The sequence below is a fragment of the Gymnogyps californianus genome, chromosome 3 (genome assembly GCF_018139145.2).
Source record: "Gymnogyps californianus isolate 813 chromosome 3, ASM1813914v2, whole genome shotgun sequence".
Classification (NCBI taxonomy): Eukaryota; Metazoa; Chordata; class Aves; order Accipitriformes; family Cathartidae; genus Gymnogyps; species Gymnogyps californianus.
Window position 1 is genome coordinate 104,826,036 of NC_059473.1, and position 24,418 is coordinate 104,850,453.

General features: G+C 39.0%; 1 protein-coding gene across 1 annotated transcript in view; it reads right to left on the reverse strand.

Annotated features, from left to right (window-relative positions):
* The window catches only part of MYOM2 (myomesin 2), a 71,441-nt gene extending 50,071 nt beyond the window's left edge, over positions 1-21,370 (reverse strand). The window contains exons 1-10 of the mRNA XM_050893545.1: positions 21,264-21,370; positions 20,104-20,223; positions 18,251-18,389; positions 17,911-18,068; positions 16,931-17,023; positions 7,708-7,796; positions 7,577-7,627; positions 7,132-7,296; positions 2,615-2,776; positions 542-683 (exon numbers count right to left, since the gene is read on the reverse strand). Of these exons, the coding sequence (XP_050749502.1) occupies positions 542-683; positions 2,615-2,776; positions 7,132-7,296; positions 7,577-7,627; positions 7,708-7,796; positions 16,931-17,023; positions 17,911-18,068; positions 18,251-18,389; positions 20,104-20,223; positions 21,264-21,370 (1,226 nt within the window). The remainder of the gene's footprint in view (positions 1-541; positions 684-2,614; positions 2,777-7,131; positions 7,297-7,576; positions 7,628-7,707; positions 7,797-16,930; positions 17,024-17,910; positions 18,069-18,250; positions 18,390-20,103; positions 20,224-21,263) is intronic.
* Between the last annotated feature and the right edge of the window lie 3,048 nt (positions 21,371-24,418).

Below are 24,418 nucleotides of genomic sequence, written 5' to 3' on the forward strand. Positions count from 1 at the left end.
AGGAGAGAGGACTGCCAGTCTGATTTAAACTACCAGCTCCCAGGAGCCCATGCCTTGAGCTCCCTTCTGTTAAGGCAGAAATAAAAAGATAATGTAATAACTCCTAGATTTCAGCTTTTGCAGTATACAGATTAAAGAGACTAAATCTAATTTAAGATGCCCACGGATTCTGGCTTCTATAAATTAAATATTGCCAGGGCTTATTCTCTGATTTGGCCACATCCATACTATTGAACATTTTTAGTGTCTGATAAATGTGGCTGCCTGCAAGTGATTACTGGGAATGGCCCCTGGCCCTTGCTAACTCCCAGACTGTGCCCAGAACTTCCTGGGAAGGTACTAGATCATCTGGGCTAAAAGTTTGCCAGGGAACAATCTAGTAATTCAACACACTAGGCAACTGAGTTCCAGTGCCGAGGGTCTGTAAAAACACATCTAAAGAACCCACTTATTGAAGAATATAATGGTAATTTCTTTTTTCTTCATTACATACATGTTTTCAGCAATGAACAAAATGAAATAAATCCCAATGTTTACATACTTGTCAACAAAATATCCAATGACTGGGCTCTCACTGGTTGTGTTCGGTGGTTTCCAAGTAACAATAACATAGTCTCTGTTAGCATCATGGCATTTAACATCCATCGGAGCCCCTGGTGCTCCCGCGATCAATGCATCAGCATCTGGATCACAAATAAAAATAAATCAGTTTTGACCCTGACTCCTCTGAAACCTATCACAAAGACAAAGGGGAAGATTTCCAGTTCACTGTGCTATTTGTTTATATGAATGGGAGCCCAAAAATTTCATTACACACTAATTCACTGCACTAATGAATCAGACCCATAATGTCTATATCTCTACATAAACAAAAATGTTCGGGGATATTTTTGAGGACAGAAAAGTAGTTTAGGTATCAAACATCTATTACTTTTCACAAGAATTAAAAGCCCAACTACCCCATGTGTTTTTGATGCTCTTTCCTACTGAAAGCTGTGTCTGAGTGGGTTACTTATCAGACCAAGGTACTCAGTAAAGAACAAGTAGCTGAGGAAAATAAATCTCTTAAGGAATAAAAGATTTGCAAACTCCTGGTACATTTCTAAGGCTACTTTTTATTTAAAGTCTTACAATACTAACAGGCATAAGTAATCAATGTTCCACCATTAAGATACCCTTCTGTGGCTTCATTTTGAGAGATGTTGACTGATGTGGACCCACAACTCTTAATGAAGTCTCCTAACAGGTGAAGTTCTCTCCCTTCAAAGAAAGGTTTCTATTACACAAAAACACCCTGTATAGAGTCTAAATTTATAGATTCTAATCGCGACCAGTTGTGAGGTGGCTGGTGCTCAGTATCAGATCACAGCCTACATGAAAAAAGGCAAAAGGACGGCCAACAGAGGACACTAGAGACTCCAGAGGACATAGCTCAAGTCTAGGGTCCTCTGCATGCAAAGGGATAAGACATAGTATAAAATGGACAATAGAGGTACCTAAAATCGACCCACCACTACAACAAAAACTTCTAGAAAAGTTATTATATATTAGTTGGCTTTTTTGACCTGGGTACTTTCTTTCTTAGAAGGTAATTGGGAAACAGAAAACTTTAGCAAATTGTTTCCAATGAGATCAGGGTGGCAGAGTGGCTTGTTCAGGACATATTGCAAAGCTGATATAGCCCTTGCACTAGTCCTGTGAGGAAGATGGATCTCAACCCCCTGAAAAAACATTCATGTCCCTCCACCCCACACAAACTGTCTGGATGACATTTCTGCAAGACATATATATTCCAATACATTTCCAAGAACAAGGTTTAAAATGAATATAGCTCCAATGGCTTCAGTGGGGTGCTCCAGTTTGCCACCATCAGGGATGTTGTCCAATGTATTTAAGAGTGAAAGAACTGCTCAGTCACAGATATTTTCATCTTTCAATGAAAAAATAAAAAAGTGAAAACTAAGTTCTGCTCACGGGTGCATGTGGAAGCTCATTCTCACTTCACTGAGAGTTGTGCATGCAAATGTAAGGGAAAATTCTGACCTTTATTCTATTTTAATACATTTACCTCTTCTTATCTATGTCCCTTGTGAAAACTGTATCTCTTCAGTGAGCCAATTTCTTACTTTGCTTCTTTTCACTGATTATTGAGATGACTGTGACTGGTATAGTGGTGGGAATATTTCTTTTGCTTTTTCCTGTGTCTCCTCCTAAGGCCACGCACAGGATATGAGAATGCCCAACAAGGCTCATTCCCAGTTGGCAATCTCTAGAGCTAAAACCATCACAGTGAGGACTGGTAGTATGCAAAGATGTTTATTTCCTACCAGGAAAGGAGATGGTAAAGAAAGAAACAAGCTGTTTCTTCACAAGAATGATTTATCTCGTTCTTCAGGAAAGAAAATGTCCTCAGGAACATGCTCCTCTTGAAGCTCCCCATTCATGCAAGGTGACTGTTTTTTCTAGCACAGACTGCTATATAAATCAAACAACTATGAAATACCACAAGGCTGGATTTCTTTTGTATTTCAGTCATTACATGGGATTGTTTAATAAAACTAATCTTTCTACTGCTCTTTTTAATTTCTTCTCAAGAAACAGATGAAAAGTTTACCTTTGACAAACAGGAATGCACTGTATTCGCTCACTCCACCTTTTGTAACCATGCGCAGGGTGTATAAACCTTCATCATCTTTGTTCAGATGGGTAAAGGAAAGAGCTGCCTGGCCTTCTCCGAAATACAGCTTCGTCCACTTCGAGTCCTTTATCAGCACGTCTGGAAGAGAAGACCCATCAGCCACGTTACTATGCTGGCCAGAACTACCTACTTCCTAGTGCAGCTCTGTGCTAATCAGGAGCACAAACTAACCTTTATGCCAGCTTTATTCAGAGTGATGGTGTTTGATGCTATCAAAACTCTACAGAGAGTGAGCTGCGTCTCTCTAAACTTACTTGATCAGTGAATTTTAGAGAATATGAGGTCTCAGACCCTATGCAGTGCCAACAACAGAATTTCCATCACTATAATTTTTAATACCCTGACAGAGAAAAATATTATTCACATTTTGAAACAATGACATGAAAACCTGCCATACCCTGTAATGAATGCAGGGTGGAACTTTGTTTCATTTTTAATAAGTTTTGCTGCCTGTTCAGGTCAAATGTCAGATTACTCAATTTCTTCCTCTAAGTTTAAAGACCAGATTTCAGTTTAATCTGAAGACTGCTATAAATAGACACTAAATTTAAATCTTCAAGGCATGCCTGTTGAGCAGTGAATAAAATTAAATTTGAATCTCTCACAGGTGAGAGGTGGTGACCCATGATTAATGCAAATTAATCTGATTGCTTAGTGAAACCAGAGCAAAAGAATAAGCAGGATATTTTATGCTAGCCAAGGGACTTTCTCATATCACCCTTTTTAATAATTGATTGGATTATTTTTGATTTTTAACTCCCTAAGACCTACTGCATACTAATTTATTGTAATCAGTGCAGCAGAACTGTGTTTAAAGGAGCTAAATATCTATAAATGTTTATTATTCTATTGCTTAAATACACTTTGGAGCAAACACTCAAACAATTGCAAAGGAATTAGTATCCCACCTACCAGCTGAACTGCATAAGAAGATATAAAAAAATGACACACATTCAGATAATGAAACATCTGGAAGACACACACTACTAAAACTTACAGCAGTAAATCATACAGTTGTTTTCTGAGAAGCATACAAAGTAAATTCAGTCACATTTCTTCCCATGAGATCCTTAGTCATGAGACCCTTACCTAGAAAATCTGCATGTCCCCTTTCTGTCATGCATGTCACAATAGTACTGAGACTTTGTGTAGAGAGACATGAAGTACTTTAAATGAAATCAGAAAATGTCTTCACCTAGAAACTTTAACCAATGCATGAGCTCTGTGGAAAATCCTTAAGAAAAAACAAAGTTGAGTGACCAGCACCTCCGAAAAGCAGGTCACTTATTTAGACTCCAAGCTTGAGCGGAATGGTGAATACTCTAGTTTGAATATATAGAAACTGTAGGCAAGCCTGTATTGTCTGTTAAGGCCAGAATCATCCATTTCCACCCTTTATGTGTACCTGAGACCAGAAACTGTGGAGGCAGTCGTGTTTGGTAAGGGCAGAAAAACTTCTTTCCTTCACACAAGGCCAAAGACCCACTAGATCCCCTAAGAAAGCAGGGGCTCTCTTTTTTAGTGTAGTCTGGATGGATGACTTTCTAGACAAGCCAAGAAGAAGAGTAAATTTTGGAGGCTACAAGCCTATTCAGAAGTTCTACTAGAGCAGGTATTCATGCATCTGCCATCACAATAATATTACAATTACAAGGTCTCACTACTGCGCTCATATTCCCAGTCTATTCACATGTTGTTCTCTGTCACTTCTCCCAGAATTTACCAAAGAACAAACCTGCAGGAGACTAACCCTCGGAGGCAGTGTGACTCAAGCCTCACATGCTGTTTTCAGTGCATGAGATAATTTTCCTAAAATAATACTCTGGTGAAAATTCATATAAAGGGTGGGTAATTACTATATACTGAAGCTTCTTTTCATCATGTATTTTGATCTGCTGAAGTTTCAGCTAAATTCTGCACTCCATGATTTTTCCCCCTGAATTCAATTATTTTATTCTAGATTACCATATAAATGGCTGCAGAATGCTTGTGCATATAGCTTTATAATGTTTATATTACATTAGAGATCAATAACAGAAAGCTCCTGCTACCAGCTGAACTCATATCCAGATTAGATATACGTTCCTGAAGTATTATTTTGATTTAGTTCTTTCAGTATCTTGAATCGTTCTAAGTGGGCCATGAATTACAGACATCATATTCATGTTTGTCAAATCCTAAACCATTTTAGAGGATTTGATTCAGTTGACTTATATGCCCCTAGGAGTCTAGTAGACATCCTCAATAAGGTTCACTTGCGCGAAGCTTATTAATGCTGGATAAACACATATTTCTCTTGTGTATAATTATTAGAAGTAAATCATACGTATCCACCTCAGGGCTTTAGTTGTTATTATTTGATTAACACAAACCGAAAAATTTTAGGAAAAAAACAGTTTGTCTTAATGCAAGAGTAGAATGAAGTATTACCTCTCAAAAAAACCCAGAATGTCTAAAGCACGTGATGTTGAACAAATTATTAACCTTCTCATTGTTTACATTTTTGCTTTGCCTCCAGCTCTCAAGAGACTCAACATAGGGAACTGTAGCACATAGCAAACGTTCACAGTGCATGAATTCCTGCTGTGTTAGGGAGCAAGTTCTGCCAGTTGATGCATCTGTACACCTCTTGGAAATATTGTGATCCATGTACATGCAACGAAGGACAAATCTAAGCTTGTTTGCATCATCTGTTTGCATCCTGTAACATAAGTAGAATAATGAGATGAAAGCCTATCTGACTCACTAGAAAAAAACTATTGGCTTCAAAAAGACCAAGTTTTCATCTCAGGTTTTCACAGGGAAGGTAAACTTAAGTCAAATAAGGGGGAAAACAAAAAGCATAATGTTACATATCAAGAGGGAATTATCTTGGCATTATGAAGGGTTAAACTGAAAGGGCCGTAAGCTTTTGTTCAACTATCCATAATGCAAGAAAAATTCATACGGGATGAAAAGTGGAACAATATGGGGCATCCGTTGAAAATTAGCAGTTCGTCATAGCTGCAGTTCCAAACCCAAAATTTCAGAGGTTTGGCACTTTGAGAAACTGGGCCCAGAAGGAGACAAAGTAAAGGTACCATTGAGAGTGTTAGCTCACCTCAGAATGAGGTGAGCGATTATTCATACCGATTACAAATCCCTGTACACTTCAGTGGGAACAGAATCTTGGTTCAAGGATGAGCTTTAGATTTTAGGTTATTCACCAAAGAAAAAAAGTCATTTTTATTATTTCATATTTTTTGTTTTAGTAGCATCTAATAGTTCCATCACAATGAAGTATCCACAGTGATAGACAAATAGGAATGAAACCGTAAGTAGCAGTCCATTCCCTGAAGGATCAGATGCAAATCTATGTAAAACTATGATGTACATGAAACAAAAGGCATAACTAGCAGCAATAAAAGCATCCTTTTTCTGATTTTCCTAATCTTGAATTTTCTTGACTGCCTGATTAATCTTACTGTCAATTCTTAGTTTATGCATTACATCCTGTCAGCTATAGAAATTTCTGTCTGCTTGCCTGGTACCAGTCCAAATGTCAGTCTTGGGAGTCCACTATTCTCAAATGTGGTCCCTTTGGGGAAAGTTCTCACCATTCACAAATAACCAAGGCTTTCCTTAAATCCTCAGGCAGAATATTTACTTTAGAATCCTACACAGAGATTGTGGTTGATGAAAAGTGGTGAGCTAAATATCTACAATAGCCTGCTATCCGTTAAACTTTAAGTAGTTAATTTTATGTTTCAAGACCTTTTTTTGGTGCAGTGAACAAACACTACTCATGCAGGGTTTGTGTACCATCCACCAGAGTACATGATATGCTTCAGTGATGTTATTTTCAGCACTTCCTGTTAAGACCGCTTCACTTGGCATCCATAGTTTTTCACTGACAAAAGAGGCAAGGAAAGCAACCTACTAACATGGCACTTAAACAGCAGAGCAAAGGCATGTGTTTCAGGCCTGGCTCCTATAAGTATTTCTGAACTATACATTAAATTGCTTTTAATATAAAATTCACAATAAATACTGGAGTGAGATGGAAGTGGAGGCTCACGTCCATACCTCAGTGCTTCAAACTTCAATTTACTGCTCTGTGAGTACCCTTCAGCTCAGTAGTCACAGCATTCAACTATAAATCATGGTCAAATCTAGGAAGTGAATTTGGATCTCCACCTAGTCAGTAAATGTTCTAACTATTGTGTTGTTAGATAATATGAAATTACCTCCTGTTGCTGTAAATGTGTGCTCAAGAAAAGGTTGACCAAGTCACTTAATTGAAAGAGAGTGCAGGTCTATAAATTCTAACTAGAGATATTTGTTTGCTCTGTTCCAAATTTAATTCTAAGAATCTCATGTTCTAAGCCTGATCTGTGTCCTCAGTGTTTCCTCCAGCATTTTCCAGGTAGCTTCTATTCAATGTACTAACTTACCGTCTCTATACCACTCAGCACGAGGTCGTAATCTTTTCAGGTCTGGGGTGATCAACATAGAACACTTCAGGGTCAGTGTTTCACCTTCAGTTCCAAAGGTGACTCCAAACTTCTCCAGAAACTGGACATCAATGTGGGTAAAGCAAACATCATATGACAGGGGCACTATGCATGAGAAAATGAAAACATTCTTGAGTATAAGTAAATTGTACTTGGCACAAACAGATTACTGTCTGATCTGAAGAGGAGATGGAGCTCTCTATTATACTGTATGCTGATCTAGAAATGCAACTGGGAAAGCAAAAGCATCTGGACAGCTCCTATTGTAATTGAATGCTTAGAAAGCAAAGCCAGAAGAAGCAAGTTGTATCCAATTTTCTCATCTGTAAAACATTACTCTTATCAGAGTACATAAACTACCTAAGCAAAAAGAAAAATTGCTTACAGTGGAAGGGCATTATCCCAGCTGGGTGAGGCTCTTCATCCCCTCTGAACCCTATAAATAAAAATACAATAAACATTCAATGACATAAGCATTGTATTTATTTCTTGTTTTAATCATGAGGTAGGACTTACTTCGCACAATCACAGCACAATTAGTTGACGCCTGCCCATGGACATTTGTTGCAACTGCCGAATAGGTAGCAGAATCATCAAAATCAGCTCTGAAAAGGGGAAGGAGGAAAACAGATGACTTTTTACACAAATAAAAATTCTCTTAATGATTGACATTACAAACCAAGCTACGTCAACCCTGAGGAAAGCGTATAAAGCTCTTTGCTGGTGTCACACAGTGCAAGACGTTGATGAAAGACAGTCAGAAGGCTGGTACTGTTTTTTTACTGCAGTTTTATCACAGCTTAGTGTGCAGGCTGTGTTAACTTGAGCAAACTGGAAATGACCTTTAGAGAATGATCAAAAGGAGATAGCTGGAGGATGCCAATCTGGCTATTCCCTTTCTGTATGTAACCTTCTGCCTTAATCCGTCTTGCCCTTCTGCCACATATTTTAAGAAAGAGACATGGAAGAAAAGTACATGTGATGCTTGCAGAAATTCCTCTATGGCTATTCCCAGCAGAAAGATACTGGCATTTTTTGCCTCTCTCATATCTCTTAGGCAGTCCAGAGGAAATAATACAAAACCAGGGAAACTGACCAAAATTGTTTATTGGCATAAATGTTTTGGTTTGACATATTTTTTAGTGAGAAAATATATTTATTATGCCAGGACAATGTAATGAAAAATAAAGCAAAAAATAGTTACTTCATGTAAAATAAGACCCAGTGATGGACTGTCTCACTTACTACATCCTTCCTTGAAGAGGAAGTTACATTAGCAGATATATGGCCAGATGGTAAGATATAGGTACAAACTTTGATGTCCCAGTTGTTTTCTTATTCAAAATGGGGTCAGTCAGGAGAAAAACTATTGACATAAAATTGAAGTAAAGGAAAGGAAACTGAACTATGTGCAAATATATATTTTTGATGCAATTGCTCAAATTTACAGTTGAAATAAACTTATTTGCTGAATTTCTAATAAATATAAATATAAGTAACTACTGACTAGAAAAAGTCAAAAATATTTTGGACTAGTTTTTGGTCAAATGCAGATTTGAGTAGAATGAGATTTCCTCAGTTTTGCTGAAAGAACTTAGTCCTGATGAAGAAATAATTTTGAAAAAGGTAGATTACTTCATTTTTACATTTCAGAATGAATATTTTAATTTAAAAGAATTATTTCAGAATTTAATTCTGCTTGCTTTCAGAAACATACTAAATACTCTAATATGAAATAAAACATTTTGGGTTTGAATGAACAAAACTTTTTATTTGGTCCAATTCAATATTTTTTCTTGAGCTTTTCCATTAGTCAAGTATTCTACAATATGTCTGTCAAACAAAATTGTTGATTTTTTTTATTTCTTGGAATTTCTATTAGGTTGAGCCATCAGCTAATCAGAGTGCTCTCTGAAACACACACAATTAAACCCTGCTTCTATGTAGCTCATTTAGCAGTGCATTTAATGGAGATCACTTAGAAATTTCCAGTGATGAGATACAATGTTCTGCATTCATGCACTTAGTTTCCTCTCAGAAGAACAAATTTGTATCTTCTTGGCAACTTCCAGATGAGAGGGATGAAATTCTGGTTGCACTTGTCTTCTAAGAGGTCATATATCCCAGATGTGGGAGAAGAAAGAATATGTAAAAGTGTTTGATGTAAATTGCATAACAGGATGCCAATTTGGGGTTATGTAGCACCTGTGACAAGCACATCAGACACCTATTTTTCAGCTCTTGCATATATTCTGGACAGTGTCATATCACAAAAATGATACTATCTGTACTGTGACGTCTAAAACACAACTTGATGAAAGCTCTATTAAATCGAGATTTATCTCTCTAAACATACAGGACTAACAGCTCCTCCTGGAGGCAATTCTTCAGCCACACATTTCACAAAATAAAGCAGTAAAATACAAAGTTTATCATACAATTAATTATCAAAGACAGAGGGGTAAGTCCTAAGATTAGGCCACTTAACCAAAAAGCCTGCAGTTAGGTATGAAGCCCTTGAGTGCCCTACTACAGTCTGGACAGGCAAAGTAAGTCTGAAAAACAATTTAAAAGAATGGAAGTACTAGGCTTGATATTATTTAACTTTTTTGTTGCTGTTTTCAGGAAGGATTTAAAAAAATGCCAATACCTGTTCACAGATCTATATAAAGCTTAACTGATTCTGGACTTGCTTGAAAGCTGTCAGACTTGACGACATTTCTTTGCACTAACTTCTTAAAGAAGAACATTTTTTTTATTATCCCAGTTTCACACTATTTAACACTTGGGTGATAAAATGCCAAAAGGAAGGCAAAACTGCAGTACAGGCTTTTTTTCTAAGTCATGTTATAATGTCTCTATACTGAAATGTACACAGTTCATACATTTATCACAGCCCAGTACAGTGTCTTGCTATAATGAAACAAGCTAACAACAAATGAGGTATCTCAAAAATTTCTTACAAGAAGGGGCATTGAAGAATTAACTGTACTGGAACTGTAAGGTGTTCTCATCACTCTGCACTACATCCCTACTTTAAGAAGATATACGTAGAATATACAGTAAATAGCACATAGTACATAGTATATAGTATAATTAATAACATATAATATGTATTAGTAAATTAAACAGTGTTAGATCATTTGTCCCCAGAAACTGGATCTTGATCACCCTAGTGTTGATGTGTTAGAACAGCCCTTGGCATGCCTCGGTGTGCACCAGCTCGCCAAAAGGATTCCCAGACACAGCTCAGGAGATAGTAAGGGACCATTTCCAGAAAACAGTCTGAATGTCCTGACAGTCCTGTCCTGAAGGACAAGAGAATTAGTCTATCATCCCATGCTAGGAGGTCACTGTGGCAGAGGACATCCTTAACTTACTATGTCAGGCAGAGTCCAGGCGTGCAATTCCTAGGCACTGGTGGCAGGTACATGCCATAGCGTACCCTGCAGTCCTTGTCCCCACATACATGCCCTATAAAGGCTTCCTACCCTCCAGCCCACAGTCCAGGCCGCTCACCATCCTGCCCAAAGACCTACAGAGGTGCACAGTGTCTTGCTACCACCTCCGTGTCCAGCCTTCTCCTGGGCGAGCTAGACCCTCCAGGAGGATGGTGCACACTTACCTCTGGCAGGGCATGCGCTGGGGGAGCCATACTGCGTTTGCTGATGAGGTGCTGATCCATCCCTGGGCTGGACATGATTTAGACAGCATGCAGCACCCATATCATAACTGAGTGATGAACACTACCCCACCATTGCTATAGTAGGTCTTTCCCTCACATAAACAAGGCATTACTTCAGGCTGCTTCGCTTCTGTCAAATCCAACTTAACTGTTCTTTAACATTTCATTGTTGTTACAGAGTGTTGACAACAAGGATAAAATATATCTTAACTGAGGTTAATTCTGATTAACTATCACTTTAAAATAGTCATCATCTGCTCTCAGTGTTGGCTTCATTTTCCAGAAAAACAACAGATAAAATAGTCAATAGGAACTCATTTCTGTAAGAATTATTACACAGGATTCAGGATCTAAAGAGTGATTTATCATTAACCACAAGGTGGCGTAAAAATAATCCAGAAACTATGGAAACCTGTATTCTGAACAAACGCGAGGCCCCAGTCTGTGCTAGACCACTCAAAGCATCAGAAATTTAGAGGTGTAAGAACTGCAAAGTTGTCTCCCTAAAATGAAGAAGCAGAATGGCAGATACCCGATTAATTTTTTAAATGGATATATATCTGTGCTCATCTCAATCCCCTCCCCATAGTTTTGCTCTCATAAGGAACAGCACAATACATCTCTTGATGAGATTTTCCTGTTTGTGATGGTCTCCAAGGTAGAGAAAACAGAATATGATCCTAAAAGCCTCTAGAACAGACAGGGGATTCACAAAAGGGTTGTCTTTTTAGCCCAAGAAGTTCAATGTCTGAAAACAACTATTTGACAAAAGTTACCGATAGAATGATAATTAATTTTCTCAGGGAGAACAAAAGAAAGAAGTTACTGACCACATTCTTACAACATCCTTTGGTTTTATGAAGAGAAACAAGGTACTGAACAGCTGTTACGAACGTACAGGTAACAATTCCCCAGGCCAGGCACCTTCTGCTATTTAAGAGGTCCTAACAACTCTGCCCATTTTCTGGAGGTCACTGCTTTGAAAGTATTTTACAGTTCCTTGTTATGATCTCTACTCTGACTCTCCAGGAGAGAAATCAAACCATCTTAGATAGCCTAGTACTCAGTGGAATGCCTTCAAATCTGATATTGGAAGTGTATGCGGTTAGTAAGAGCTACACAGCACATTTGTTTAATACCCACTCTGAAGCAAGTTGGACAGGATGGCAAGTCACATAAGGTTCTGACTCTCCTTTCATGCCAGATAATGCTCAGACTGAGGATTGTCCTGGAAACTATCTACTTCCCTGTATGCTAAAACCTCTAGATTTCCTAAATTGCACTGTAAAGTGCATTGAGTCAAGACCAGTTAGAAACGATATTTGAAGTACCCCGGAGGCAAGGTGTGGTCTCTCCAACAGTTATTCTTGCATCATGATGGAGAATGTGTTTTCCAATCTTTACAAAGGTCAGATAAAATATGCATAGAGTACATTTAGATAGCATGAAGTGTGAGTGCAGAGCTGTATCTGTCCCAAGGTACTAATACTTTTTGTGAAAATTAAATTGCCCTGAATCCACATGAGGTTCTGAAGTGCTAATGTTTGTGCAGGGAATATTCCCCAGGCAGATACATCTGTTTAAAATGCATATATTCATCCATCTGCCTAGTGTAGATTTAAACACAGGAGTTAAAAGTGAAATAACATTTTTGCCTGAATTGGAACACAATTCAGTGTATGTTAAGAACAGGAAGCAGAATGTAGTAAATTACAGAGTTAAAATTGCCTCCTTTGAATCCAAATGACAAAATTTTCAGTGTTATGGCTATATGATATCAAAACGTGGAAATACTCTACAAGATTACCTTCTCATGTACTGATTCTCAGGTCAGACTAAATCTGACTGATTCTTTTGTTTGGTTGGGGTTTGTTTTTACTGAAGAGGGGACCTCTGTTACAAGTTGGACACTTCCTCAAGCTCCCAACTATTCCATCTTACAGGGGACAGTGACTGACAGGTCAGAAGAGCACTGACCATTTCATTTGGGGGCTATTGTTTGCATTCCAGCAAGGAAAGAAGAGCAGAAGTACACCATGCCTGCTGCCTATACACTCACTGGTACTGCATACCTGCGAAACCCTGGGAGCTGCAGTTTACCACCCAATCAACCCTATACAGCTCAAAGGCTCTGTCTTCTATGCCAGAGGACTGCCTTTGCCGCAATGCCTCTAGTCTGCTCTGCTTCCATCTACAGCAGGAGAAAGGGCAGGCCTCACTCTCTGTGTCTCCAGATTAAATCATCTCAAGCCTTTTGTGCCTAATCAAACTAAAATAGTGCTGTACTGACTGCACAGTGTCATTTGTTAAATGAGAATAGTTAGAAGAGAAGGATCATTCAATTTTTAAGCTTTTTTTTTTAAAGCAATGCTGGTGGTGCTGAGCGCCTGATCAGAGGGCTAGCTCTGCCTACTGGCAGCAGGTATTACACTGCACTCTGCTGGCACTGCCACACATTTTTGCTGATGCAACCACAAACCTTTTCTGCTGCAATTACAAGCACTTCTTAAGCAATGACTTAATGAAACAGGGAGAGGGCCCTAATAAAAGACAAAATACTGCCAAACTTTGAGCCTTGTATAGGTGAGACTGTGCAGCCACATCACACGGACAGAGCTCTGGAAAAGCAAACTTCCTTCCCTGCTCTTTCTACCTTCCAGCCCCCATCAGCTCACCTGCCTGCTCACTGAGAGGTGGGGGTCAGGAATGCCCCCAGTCAGGAGCATACTGCTGTCCCCTCTATGCCCCAGCCAACATATCAGGAAGTGTAATATAGCCATTCACAGTTGCATAAAGCTAAAAGTGATTCATTTAAGGAGGCATCACAGTAAACAAACAAACAAAAAAAACCCAAAACCTGTTGCTAAACAAGTAGCAGCAACTAAGAAATTCAAAATGTTATGATTTTTAACTACTAAGATATACACTAAGGCAGAAAACATTTTGCAGCTATGCTATAAAGCAACAGGGCATCCTCATCTTGACTACCTCTGATAGAGAAATCATTTCTTGTATTATGTGCTTATCCATAGTTAAATTAGGTGGGATAAAGAAATACATTTTAAACAAACCCTCACACTCTCAGACACGTATCAATCACTTCAACTACCAGTAGCTTTCCCTCAGAGGATTCCTCACAGTCTCCTCTGAATCATCTATTAGAAGTGAGATGAAAGATGAGATGAACCACTACCCCAGTGCAGGCTGGCAATATCTCTTGTCCTGTAATTATAAGATGTGCAAAAAATATAATGAAACTCCAAACCTCTTTTCTTTACTGCTCAAGGGAGACCTTGAGCTCAAGCTCCCAATTGAAGAAGCCTAAAAGGAGCAAGAAAGAGGCACTATATGATAATAATAGCGCTGAATGCATGCAGAAAATGTGGTAAATTGAGCACAGAGCATCATAAAAATATGAGACAGAGAAATGAAAATGATCTGGCTGCTGTATAGGCTTATGGGCCCTGGAAGACAGCAAACATGGGGGGATGAAATTGTGTCCAGTTACTACTTTAAGATGACAAGGTGACGTTCTGGTTTTAGTGCCTCAAGAATTTTTCCACTGGGATCAAGGAATACTCATAGGAATAAATATCACACTTGCATCAGAAGGAAAAGTTCGTTCCCTGAGCTTCACTGAAGCACTAGAAAGGTAGCCAAGAAATTCCAAGGCCGTTCTGAGCGGCTGAGGATCAGATGACATGCAGCTCAGCACTTTGGTATGAACAGCTGAGAAGAGCACAGAAGTGGATAGGTAGAAAATCCCAATGATTCTGCTTCCCGGAAAAAAAATAATACTCCAAATATATGTGCACAAAGATATGTATGGAAGACCCAGAGTTAATTGATACACATTTGTATAAAAACATTAATAATATATATATTTTAACCACTACCTATACATTCATTGTTTTCAATACAAGAAACACCTAATATTAGTAATGCACTATAAAAACTTTCTTCCATTTCCTGCATGCTGATTTTCTGTCTTTTGGGACAGAAAATATGGCTGATGCTCAAGTTTAGAAATAAAATAGATTAGTAATAAAGAAATAAATTCAAGGTTAGAAATTTTAATTTAATAAACTGTATAAATCTATGGTAAATAAATAATAACTCTGGGTCTACAATCCCTCAGTATCCTTTTAAGTGGAGAAGGGAAACCTGTGGGAGAGCAGCCAGGCATCTTTAGGTGGCAAAAAGACCACACTGCCAGACAGAATGAAAAAGAAATGGAGCAACAGTCTCTGAAGATGGCAGCTTGGTTGAAGGTGAGGGAGCCTGCATGAGTACGTACAGGTCTGGGACTAGTAAACAGTGGGTGACAATGGGTGGGTGTGGGAACCTGAGTGGGTGCCAATAAATGACTCTGTGGCACGTCTGAATAAATATGACTGGGTCTGAACACTCCCAAAGCTGATTGTGGATGGTGTCTACATGAATGATAACTGGCACAAGAAAGAGAAAAAAAGCACCAAAGGGATGTAAGCCATTAGTACCTTTCAGCTTGATGGTTGCAAATGCTCAGAAAGCAGCATCAACACTGATTCTCATTTCTTCAAAAAGCAATTTACTCCCAACATGTCACAAAAGGAACCTACGTACTACATATCCGGCATCTGGACTCACCAAGCAGTTGCTCATGGACACTAACGAAGGGAAATAAACACAGTCACAGTCACTCACCAGCAGGAAGTCACCAAAGTTTCATCTCCTGACTGTCACTCACACACATCCAGACAAAGAAGAGCATTTTCCATTTTCCCTCTGTAAGGGAGAGGATTGCAAGAGGACAACCAGTTTTTATCTTTTAACCTCCTGCTTTTATCTCCAAAAGTAATGTTGGTGGGAAGGACCAGCTGTGTTGAGACATCTCACAGATACAGAGAGCAGTCAGCAAGTGGTCCGGGGGCCCCCATGGCCTGGGGGTAGAAGACTATGAGTATCTTAGAAGTACTCATAAGTACTGCTATTCCTTGAGAAGCATCCCTTAAGAAGCAACAACATAGTGATTCTTGCTGCCAGCTTCTGTACAGGGATATGTACCTCCCATAGCTCCCTGAGCTATGAAAAGGTGGACAGTTGGGCTGGTCTTTGCTGCAGGATGACAAAGGCAAGTAGTCCTTCCCAAAAGCAGAAGGAATGATGCACTTATTTTCTGTACTAATGCCACAAGGCTGTGCTCAGGGCTGCTTCCACTGCTGACAGATGGAGACAGGGTAGAAGATTAAATGTTTGGCTAGCCAAGTGTTAGCCACAAATATTCCAGCTGTTTCAGCACAGCTGATGCTCATGTTATGGAGAAATTAAAAGGGTGGTTTTGTGTCTCTGCTCTAGATATTAATTTTCTTTTTAAATAACACAGTCATGTCATCATTTTTCTTTGGGTTTTTATATTTTTAAAAAAAACTTGTACAAGTCACACGTAACATGCAATATTTCAATTGTTTAGGACAGCATGGGATTAGTTTTGGGAAGCTGTTCTACCCAGGCATTTTCTATACTACAAGGTTAACATCATTTTGAAAAATAAAATTAATTAAATTAGAAACTTTAAAAAAAAAAAATTACACTTCTTTACTTGTTGGAGAACAAAAAAATGGAGATCAAAAAGTAAACAGAACCTAACACATAATAAAAAAAATACTGATGACTGGGTATCCTTGCCCTGACCAGCTGAATTTTTGCTTACCTTAAAGAGCTTTGTCATGGCAAGAACATAAAATACACAGACAATTTTCCACTTTGAATGCTGAGAAGATATAATTCTAGTAAAAAAGGAACTACCATTCTTTCAGCTACTTACCTCTTCTTTTCTATCTTCTTGTAGATTGCTGGAGTTAAATAATAGAAATATCTAATTTTTCATTTCATTTCATGTTCTAATATTCAGCTGCTTAGTGAACCTTCTCTACCCAACGTGTGAGTACCAACAGAGAAATGTGCTGAATTTAACAACTCTCTTGCAGCCTGTGTGTGAATTTTTAATTGTATTTGATATAAAATACTTGGTGTAGAGTATAAAAAACTGTTATATTCCCCAGAACAATCTACCTGTTTATATGCAACACATGTACTCCGTATTTGCTTTCAATTCTGTACTTTGCTGGAGCACTCGCAGGGGTAATCAATTCCTCATTTTTGTACCTGACAATCAAGAAAAAATGAACTCATTAATATCAGCTACTATTCACTACATTAATTTAGTAGATTTTTACATCCAGATATCATTTACTATCATTTAAGCTCTCTTTATAAATCTTTTCCACTTGCATAAAGTATTTTCCAGTATGTATGGATAGATACACATTGGGCCATGAAGGCAAAGGGGGATCATCATTCCAGTAAGAAAGTGCAAAGAGAAGATGTGCACCCAAACCAGAAGAGCAGGCAGTGAAGTAGAGAGAAGATGGCATATGACTTGAACTTTCCAGTCCGCTAGCCCTGACACAAGATGGGAAGCAAGCTTTGTCTTGGATCACAGTGGAGCACTTCAGCACAACCAAGGGAAGCAGCAACAGGATTGTGCCTCAGGTTAGATCTTCACAGTCCAGCCTGGGGCTCTCAAATATACAGGACAGCACTTCTCTGGAGAGGAGGGCAGCTTCACAGATGTTACATTCATGTCCCCCTCAACAGAGGCTGACACAAAGTGAACACAGATACAGCCCATGACAACAATGGTGCTATGCAAGTTTACCCAGGCTTAGCAAGTAGCCTGTGAGCTCTGTGTGTTTGCCATTTGCTATTTCATCATCAGGGAACTCAATGGCCAGAAAGACTGGAATGCCTTCCACAGTCTGCCTTCTGAAATATTCGAGTTTGCTTCTCACACTGCACAGGACCACTCAGCAAGCTGTCCTCCCACTCGTTCCACTGCAGTATCAACTGCTACAATCCAGCACATCTATGAGGATTATAAAGGGGGTTTAACATAGCCATTATGTATGTGACACTTATCAGTTATGCCATAACTTCCAAATGAAAAAAGCTTAACAACATTTTTAGAGGGCTAGGAAAGGCCAGTCTCTTACCATTGTACAACAGGGGTAGGATATCCTTGTACAGTGAAGCAAAGGCTCACAGACATCTTTTCCCAGACAGTGTGAGACCTCAGGCGCACTAGAATTTCAGGAGCTCGACTTATACTTTCCTCAACAGCATGTCTTTCCAGAGCCATATTTTCTTCTACCTATTAAACACAGGAAAAGAAAAGAAGCGTCTAGCACCAGACTCAAATGGAGTAGAAGGTCTAATCTTAAATCCACAAAATGTAAAGATGCTAAATCACTATCGGTATTTGAAACACAGGCCTAAATTTCAGTATATCCTATAATTCTGCTTGGATAGGAACAAAAAGGTTCAGCACTGTACCATCCTTTGTATAGCAAGTTTATCCAGATGTTCTCTAGCACGGTGCCTGGCTGTGTGAATCTCTTTTTCCAAAGCAGACAACTCACTGGCAAACCGGATCCTTTTCTCTTCACTTGCGTGAGACTTTTGTTCATGAGTCCTGTAGGACAAGAAAAAATACCAGGTAAGAGAAACCCATATGAAGCTTTAAGATTGTCACTCATACACATTAGGTGACCGAGGGCTCTGAAATCATATCAGCAAGGTGTAAAATCTAGTTTAGGAATTATACTTAGAGTCTATCTGCCTATCCTAATGAGCACGTGAAATGAATATGAATTTTCCTTCATTTTCTTTCCCCCGTATATGTGGTGCCATAGCTTCAGGTCTTGAAAGCTGGCGTGGTCACGTTGACATGGTACCCCACAGTCTTAGTCCTCTGGTAATCAAGAACCTGCCTGGCTTCCTTCTGGCCCCTAATTTTCCTTCCCATGGACACAAGAAGGCAGAGGAGTGAAGGCATATTCTGTGCCTGTTCACACCCTGATAAGAGTTGGGCCTTGCTTATGGTATGCCTTTGACTCTAGCACCTGGGAAGCTCTGCTAGCTCCATGGGCTGTATCATGTATCATCATCTACGCTCTGCAAGCTCCATGACCTCACCTGAAAGATACAGACCAAGGAGTTCACAAGGAATTGATGAACCACTGCATGCAAAAAAGCTGTCCTTGGGCAAGGGTAAGCGGGAAGTATTATAGAAACTACCAGGAAAAGACAATGTTTTGAGAAATTTGTGGGTTGTTCCCTGAAAATCTAACTCCATATATTTTTTGGAATTCCTAAAAAAACCCCAATTTATAAATGTTTTTAGGAGGAGCTAGCTCAAGCTCCTGCATTCATGCTGATTCAGTATGTAGCCTATGCTACTCTTTGCCTTGCCAACAGGACAAAAGAAGCGAGATGAATGTCAGACATTTCTAACATTGCTGTCATTATAGTTGTCAACATTGCCATAGAATATGGCAAGACTCTTAAAGCATAATCCAACATGCCATGACGCAAATGAGAAGACTTGCATGAGGTTCGGTGAACAGTAGATCAAGACATTATTTGTCTGGTATTTTAAAAATATTTCTTTGTACCATTTCAATGTACTTTAAATACCAGCCTTGTTCTGCCATGTATTTTTTTATATTGATAAAATTTAAGACAGTTTTTTAAAAAATAAATTAGAGTATATAAATTAGTTTGATTTTCCTAGAACATTCTGTTTCTAGGATATATATTTCAAAACAATCAAAGTACCAGAACCATACAGATGTATATGATTTTTGCAACACATTTTCTACAAACAAGGCAGAATTTATTCTTGTAGTATAAATTCTCTATGTCTTTCGTACAGTCACTGTAGAGCATGGCAGAGCAGAAACAGTCAAATTCACTAACAGGAATATTGCTGTCAGCACATTTACTATAGGACTTCATATCAAGGTTGTAACTGAGACGTGACAGTAAGCCCTCTTGATATTAAAGAAAGAACTCAAAATGTTTAAATTGATCCAAATGAGAAATTTAGGAATAGTGGACTAGATCTGTTCAAAAATGAGTTTTGGATCCCAGGCAGATTCTAATTTACTTTGGTTTTAAAGCTGTTTTCAAGGGTCAGAGTGGGGATTAGGGTAACAACCCTGGGTTGAAATAGAAGACTGAAAGTGACACTCAGTCATTTAGTATTCCAGCCAAAATAGATTAGTGAAGAACAGTGACAGAGAAGCCTCCAGTCTTGTCGACTCTGAAAAGAGCCCTGGCAAAAGAGCGATACTAAATGGGACCAGAGCCACTACACAGGTCAGATGGGACCAACAGAGCTTTACCTTTTCCTGGATTCTTTCATTGCTTCATGAGCCAAGGTGCGTGCCCTCCTGGCACAGAGTCTACATGTCGTTTTTCCCAAGCCAGTTGATTCATAATAAGCAGCCTGTCTGGAAGCAGCCCTTCAAATATAAAATACATTGTTATAACCCAGGAATTCTGCTAAAACATGAACTCACAGAAGTCAAAGAAATTACTTTAAATGAGCTGAATACCATGACTGAACACTGTTCAGTGAGGAACCTACTTTGCATTCCTCACTGACTGCACTAGGGTGCTGCTTCTCACTTGTCCTTCAAGGGCTTAATGCCCATCATCTGTCACTGGGGATCATTAGGCAATTTATTTCATTCAGTTCTATTAAATTTATACTTATCTCAGTCTCCAGTCATTCAAGTGCTATGATAGCACTTCAGTGAACCACGAGGATACCAGCCTGTCTAACACACAAATCACACAGAATCCCTATAACATTGACTATTTCTAAATATTCCTGCCTTTCTATACTTCACAAAACCTTCTGCATAAAATCTCCTCTTTCATAAGGGAAGCTGGACAAGCTAGACAGCTAGCTAGGCTAGCTAGGCATCTTAATTACTGAGAAGGGAGGATGGTGATTCTTAAGCAACCAAGATTCAAAGCTCCAGGCTTTGAGACACAAAGAACATGTATCTTGTGGCTAAAACTCTGAGATTTCACAGGAGAGAGTTAAACCTTTATTTAACTTAAAAAAAGGGAATTGAATGACAAAAACTATAATTAGGACTAGCCAACTTCAGGAGAAGGAATATCCTCAATTCATATGGAAGAATGGGTAAAAAACTGTTTCTGTGATTTACAATAAATTTCATGGCAATTTTTCTTAAGTCAGAGTTTCAATGGGAGCCTAAAAGGAAGAATTTCCAACTTGGAGGTAGTAAACAGGGCAGATCCTGAGCTAAAATGTCTGTGCAGGTGTGATGCAACATAGCTAGAAAGTCTAGCTATGCTGGTGGGAGATTATAGACAAGGAGCATCCCAATGGAAGGAGTTGGAAAACTACCATTCTGAATAAATCACAATTTTGGGGGCGGAGGGGAAAGCTAAATATCTTGATTCTAAGAACTGATTACCCAAAATAGAAACCTCTCTGTGCTCCATATGTGAAATACATGGCACTTACTTTCTTGCTGCATATTCCTCAAGTACATATCTTGTCTGAATATTGCGATAGGACTGATCAAAGTGCTTGTGCCTCCTCTGGTAAAATGGCACCGCTACTGAAGACATACTTCAATTTGTTACAATCAGTAATTCCTGCAGAGAGTGAAATCACATTTAGCCATATATTTCAGAAACTTGGGTTTGATATTTTTTCATACATAGACGTGTGTGTGTGCATGTACAAATGTATAAAATTCCATCAATTTATGACAAATAGAGCCATCAATGATATACATGGGTACCTCAGGCTGTATCTTATCAGCCACCCATTGTGGGCTATGGAATCATAGATGATAGAGCTAGAAGAGAAGTTGTCAGATCATTTTTCCCCTTCTTTGCAGATGTCATTTAAAACCTCCTTAGAAATTTCCAGAGATGGAAATTTGACAGCTTTTGGGGCATTTTTAGATGTTTCAGCTCTCCACTCTTCAAACCTTTTACTTTGTTCCTTGTTGCAATTTATGCTCACTGTTTCTTGTCCAATTCACCATGACAACAAAAAATAGACTATTCACCCACTTTTGCAGCAGCCTGTTGAAGATTTTGTTCACATCTCCTTTCAGCTCTCTTGTTGAAACTAAACAAAGCTGGCTCATCCAATCTTTTCTCATGGGTTATGTTTTCTAGACCGCCAATCATTCTGGTTGCTCTCTTGTGGAGTTTCTCCAAAGCATGGCATAGTTTGATCAGTATTTGGATAGAAGGTTCTCAGAAATGTTCAGGGAGGTCCCAGAAGCAGTGTGGGTGGGAAGAGCACGTTTCCCACTGAGTCAGAGTTAAGCAAATTCCCAACCATGGCGTTAAAAGAACCCAAAGGTGCCCACATCCCTTTGTGCTCATTAGAAATATGATGACAACTTCTTACAAAAATGAGGAATGTTACCAGCGATGTCCTGAGTAGATGCCAGCTTGTGTAAATACAGTCTACTGAATAAGTTCCATTTACAGTCTCAGTTGGATGTGGAGCTTTTTTTACTCCTGGGCCACTCGGCCTAAACAGTGGTGAGGGATTCCAGCGGGCAACTGAACAGCCAACACCTCCCCCATGAGATGGCTGCACTTCAGTGACAATGGAAGCAATTTCCCAATATAAAGTCTAAAAAGCAGCTTGGGCCAAATCCTGAAGTTTCTAGGCAGGCAAATTCCTGCAATAACATCTAATTTCCTTCTGAAAGGTAAGGGGAGCGCCCTCGTTGCTATACTCCCATGCGGGGTGCAGCATGTCAGCTCCGCTCCACAAGCTGGGGCACAGGCAGAGGCATGGCCTAGGACCAACCTCAGGGCTACCCATGGGAAGTGAAGCAACACTAGCTCATCCAGGGGCCATATTAAGAGGGTGTCAGGGTCCTGGGGGCAGCAATGGACCTGACTGTCCCTGCCCAGCCTCCTCCAGGGCTCCCCACACCTTGCCCACGGCCCAGGATCCTGTTTCAGCCCCCCAGGGCCATCAGCTCCTGCCCCAGCAATGCTGCAGCAGGGCCGGCCTCCAGCTCCTCACAGCCCAACCCTGCCCGGCCATGGGCCCTGCCAAGAAGAACCTGCCCGTGATGGAAATCTTCAGACTCACACCAGAAGTCTGCATTTGTAACAAAAAGTCCCGTAAGTAGGCAGCTTCACGATGTATATAAAATGAAACCTCAAAGGGATTTTAATAGAAATCTTATAAACTCATTTAGATACAACATGAGCTCCTCTTACTTAATTTCAAAGGCACTGGTACTGACCAGTTTTAGGCCATGTTCTGATTCCTATCAAATACCTGGAGATATGTGCTTTGGGGACAAAAATGAGCAATACTCACATTAAAATTCAATTAATAACTGTTTCAGGAAAAAAGTGGTTTCTGGTAAAATGAGATCTAGTTCAAAAATTCAAGAAAACCAGTCACTACATCATTGTCAATTTTCAAATTCCATGTAATTTTTTTGTTTTCATTAATCTTTTTACTGTGTACATGCAATCAATGTACTTTAATAAAATATCGCTGAAAATAGGTTTCTAAATGTTTATTACTTATTCTGAAAGCAATGATGTTTTCTGTCACATAATGGAATTTTTATTAGTATCTCATATTTTGAAAAATCATTTTGCAAAATACCCATTTAAGAATGGGAAGCAATGATAAAATTGTTGAAAAATTACAGATATTATCAAGATTTTTGCATGAATTTTTAAAGTGTGACTTGTTAAAATTTTTTCTAATTGTATTACTAGCCAGATTGTATATGCAGAAGAAATCATTTTCTGCATTTCATTGCAGCAATTTATTCTTGAAAAATGAAAGCTAGATTTCTTATACAACACGTCATATTTTTAGAAAGAAGAATGTAAGATGATTCAATGAAAGACTGCAATTCTTAGTTTAGCAAGTCACTTCATTTTATGTGTTTGTTTGGCAATTTTGCCTGAACTGTATAAAATTAAACCCAAATTAATTAAAAAACTCCCATGTTTTATAGGCTAAGAAATTGAACGTTTAAACACGGTAAAATAACTGTAAATACCATATTTCCAGCATATAGGATTTACCAATGAAAGGAAATGTTAGTTATTGATTAAAAGTAGTGTAATAAATTCCAGCTATGTCTGATTGTTAGTTTCAGGTATTTAAAAGCGGAGTCAGATGCCCCCAAGTCATGATGTTCTCACATCAGCTAGTTTTAGTTTTCCAAGAAAAAGGTCTCTGCAGGAGAAGACAGTAGGTATATTTAATAGCAGACATCTGTCGTGGTTTAACCTCAGCCGGCAACTAAGCACCACGCAGCCGCTCACTTACTCCCCCCCCACCCCTGGGATGGGGGAGAGAATCAGGGAAAAAAACCTCGTGAGTTGAGATAAAGACAGTTTAATAGGACAGAAAGGAAGGAAAAGCAATGATAATGATAATAATAATATGACACTAGTAATACTAAAAGAATTAAACTATACAAAGCAAGTGGTGCACAATGCAATTGCTCACCACTCGTTGACTGATGCCCAGTTAGTTCCTGAGCCGTGATCTGCCCCTCCCAGCCAACTCCCCCAGTTTATATATTGGGCATGATGTCATATGGTATGGAATAGCTCTTTGGCCAGTTTGGGTCAGCTGTCCTGGCTGTGTCCCCTCCCAGCTTC